Source organism: Hyperolius riggenbachi, chromosome 6, assembly GCF_040937935.1.
Source record: "Hyperolius riggenbachi isolate aHypRig1 chromosome 6, aHypRig1.pri, whole genome shotgun sequence".
Lineage (NCBI taxonomy): Eukaryota > Metazoa > Chordata > Amphibia > Anura > Hyperoliidae > Hyperolius > Hyperolius riggenbachi.
The window spans coordinates 100,334,662-100,338,622 of NC_090651.1; the positions used below are offsets into that span (position 1 = coordinate 100,334,662).

Sequence of the window (3,961 nt, forward strand, 5' to 3'; positions counted from 1 at the left end):
AAGTCTGTGGACAGACTGACGTTTCTCAAAATGAACCAGGCTTGGGTGGAAGGCGAATTCCTGGCCCCTGTTGTCGGCGAGTGGGGGACATGAAGTGGCGCACACACATTACACCTGCTGCTGCTGCTGTATTTCTTCCTGCTGTCTGTGTCTCCAATACCAGGGAACACATTACAAGGTGCTGCTGCCCATGCGCCACCAGCTATTACGCTCAAAAATAGCTGCCTGCCCTGCATTATTTATTTTGGAAAAAAAAATGTAAATTATTTTAGAGGAGTCCTGGTTGAAAACTGTGCTGTCCCAATTGTGTATTGGACACAATGTGGGCTTCACGACCGCTGTCTGGAACCTCATGCTGTGTAATTACGGCCCTGGAACCACCGCTAGGAACCAGGGCCTATTATGTCAGTCACATCACAGATCACACTGTCTGACACACACTAATCCTCCTCCTGTAGCTGCATTGAGCTTCTGCTGTCTGTGTGCTGCTACCGCTGCCAGGGAGAACAGAAGAAGAACTATTTTCTGCTGCCACCTGCCCACCCACTCTCCTACCGGCAGCTATTACCACACTACAATAGCTGCAAGCCTGCAACTACTTCCTCCTCCTGCTGATGTCTGTGTTTTACCACCACCAGGGTACACAGAAAAAGGGGCTGTGGCTTGCAATGTGCCACTTCCTACCTATTATGCCATCGACACAAATATATAACTATGGTGTTATTAAAATAACATATTTCCACAAATGAAGTAAAAAATAATATTACAAAAGAAAGGAAAACCAAGACACATAATATAATGATAGAGAAGAAGAGGAAGAAGAAGAAGAAGATATAGAAGAAGAAGATATAGAAGAAGAAGATGAAGAAGATATAGAAGAAGAAGACAAAGAAGAAGATATAGAAGAAGAAGAAGAAGAAAAAGAAGAAGAAGAAGAAGATATAGAAGAAGAAGATATAGAAGAAGAAGAAGAAGAAGAAGAAGATATAGAAGAAGAAGTGTGAGAAAACGCGGAAAAGCCGCCGCGGGTGCTCAGAGCAAGGCGGCTGATTCTGCGTCCAACGCGGCAGGTTGCCCGCGTGGGCCTGCATCTGCTAGCATGACTGAACGCGGAGAAACCGCCGCATGTCCTGAGAACAAGGCGGCGGATTCAGCGTCTGACGCGGCGGTTTGCACGCATAGGCCTACATCTGTCGGTATGGCTGAACGCGGAGAAACCGCCGCATGCTCTGATAGCGGTGTGGCTGGTCCCGCGTCCAGCACAGCGGATGGGTTACAACACATGTCTGGTGTGGCTGATAGTCCACACAGGTTCAGAAGGACGCGCGCACGCGCTGAGAGGCAGAGCTTTTATGACAGCCAGAAGGGAGTCAGCTGACCAAGCCGGTCAGCTGACAATTGTATCAGGTCTCATTGGACCAGCACTTAGGGGAGGCGCTGGAGAGCGCTATAGTATATATACTGGGTGCTGGTCATTTCTCTGGTGTCTGTCGTTGCGATCACTACGTGGAAGCGCTCAGACCTTTTGTCAGAATCTGTGTTATTCTCTAGATCAGTTCCAGGGTGTTGATGATCACGGACCTCACACCCCAGATTAGGAATACTGTATTTTATCTGTGTTATGCTCTAGACCAGTTCCAGGGTGTTGATGATCACGGACCTCACACCTCAGACTAGGAATACTGTATATTATCTGTGTTATCCTTCAGACTAGTTCCAGGGTGTTGATGACTACGGAACTCACACCCAAGACTAGGAATTAGCGTTACCATCTTGTCATATTCAGACTAGTACCGGGGTGTTGATGATCAAGGAGCTCACACCTAAGTCTAGGCATTGTTTGATTATTTGTTATGACCTTCTGCTTTCCTGACAACTCTTCTGATCTCTGATTTGGTACTTTACTATATCTGATTCTCTGTTGCCAAACCTTGCTTGCCTTAGGACTCCGAATCAGTCTCTTGTCTCTGTATCTGACCTGTCTGTCTGTTGCCGACCTGGCTTTCCCGACCTTGAGAACTATCTCCTCTGTTTAGAGATAGTTCACAGATCTGTCAGTGACACTCCCCCATTGGTGTCACTCACACTCTGGTCCTTCCCTCTCTCAGCCTGACTCCTCCTCTTGGGGAACCTCAGGCCATTGAAGGGAGCCTGTTCTTTGGGAAGTATCTCTTACTGCCTTGCACCCTCTATACGGGTGATCTCCTCAAAGTATTACTGTTGCACCAAACACTCATATTACTCAGGTGTCCAGAGGTTAGAGATATATCTGATTATCGGTGATACTGCAGATCATCAATAATCAGGTATATATCTGTATTCTCGGTGATACTGCAGATCACCGATAATCAGATCCTCTCTGTGTTACACCGATCGTTACAAGAAGAAGATATAAAAGAAGAAGAAGAAGAAGATATAAAAGAAGAAGAAGATATAGAAGACGAAGATATAGAAGAAGAAGTAGAAGAGGAAGAAGAAGAGGAAGAAGAAGAAGAAGAGGAAGAAGAAGAAGAAGAAGAAGAAGAAGAAGAAGAAGAAGAAGAAGAAGAAGAAGAAGAAGAAGAAGAAGAAGAAGAAGAAGAAGAAGAAGAAGAAGAAGAAGAAGAAGAAGAAGAAGAAGAAGAAGAAGGTATGGAAGAAGAAGAAGAAGAAGGTATAGAAGAAGAAGAAGAAGAAGAAGAAGAAGAAGAAGAAGAAGAAGAAGAAGAAGAAGAAGAAGAAGAAGAAGAAGAAGAAGAAGAAGAAGAAGGTATAGAAGAAGAAGAAGAAGAAGAAGAAGAAGAAGAAGAAGAAGAAGAAGAAGAAGAAGAAGAAGAAGAAGAAGAAGAAGAAGAAGAAGAAGAAGAAGAAGAAGAAGAAGAAGAAGAAGAAGGTATAGAAGAAGAAGATATAGAAGAAGAAGATATAGAAGAAGAAGAAGAAGAAGAAGAAGAAGAAGAAGAAGAAGAAGAAGAAGAAGGTATAGAAGAAGAAGAAGAAGAAGAAGAAGAAGAAGAAGGTATAGAAGAAGAAGATATAGAAGAAGAAGATGAGGAAGAAGAAAAAGAAGAAGATATAGAAGAAGAAGATGAGGAAGAAGAAAAAGAAGAAGAAGAAGAAGAAGAAGATATAGAAGAAGAAGAAGAAGAAGAAGAAGGTATAGAAGAAGAAGAAGAAGAAGAAGAAGAAGAAGAAGAAGAAGAAGAAGAAGAAGAAGAAGAAGAAGAAGAAGAAGAAGAAGAAGAAGAAGAAGAAGAAGAAGAAGAAGAAGAAGGTATAGAAAAAGAAGAAGAAGAAGAAGAAGAAGAAGAAGAAGAAGAAGGTATAGAAGAAGAAGATATAGAAGAAGAAGATATAGAAGAAGAAGATGAGGAAGAAGAAAAAGAAGAAGATATAGAAGAAGAAGATGAGGAAGAAGAAAAAGAAGAAGAAGAAGATATAGAAGAAGAAGAAGAAGAGGAAGATATAGAAGAAGAAGAAGATATAGAAGAAGATATATCCGAGGTCGAATCGGATATTCGATTAACTCGAATATTGAACTTCGAGTGAAGTTGGATAGTTTACTATCCGAATTCGACCAAACTCGAATAGGATAATGAGGTATCCAAGCAACACTGGTTGAGACTTCCGGATGCCGGACGTTCCTGGATAATTGGAGCTTTATTGTAGTTATTTTTCTTTTGAGACATCAGAAAAAAATCAATACGGTATAAACCTAGGGTAGAAACCCAAAGCGCTACTTTTAACATCCCCATATGGCAGGACTAGTGGTCCCCCATATAGTGTTCGCTGGTGTCTAATGGTTGAAATACACTGATGCTCTGTGCCTTCTGTAACATTGGATTTGGCCTCTACTGTTGTAACTTGTTCTCTACTTCCTGGTTCTGGCATGCCGAATCTTACACGATGAGTCACAAGTGCAGTGTTGTCTGGCCCTGGATCAGGTGAGATTATTCTTCCACCACCTACATAGCTATTATTC

At 42.3% G+C, this 3,961-nt stretch overlaps 1 protein-coding gene across 1 annotated transcript; it reads right to left on the minus strand.

The window, feature by feature from the left end:
- Positions 1 to 2,603: 2,603 nt before the first annotated feature.
- LOC137522505 (uncharacterized) lies at positions 2,604 to 3,287 on the minus strand (the record flags this gene model as incomplete). The annotated part of the gene is made up of 1 exon (XM_068242577.1): positions 2,604 to 3,287. A coding segment is annotated over one exon (684 nt), but the record flags the coding sequence as incomplete, so codon positions are not given.
- Positions 3,288 to 3,961: the final 674 nt, after the last annotated feature.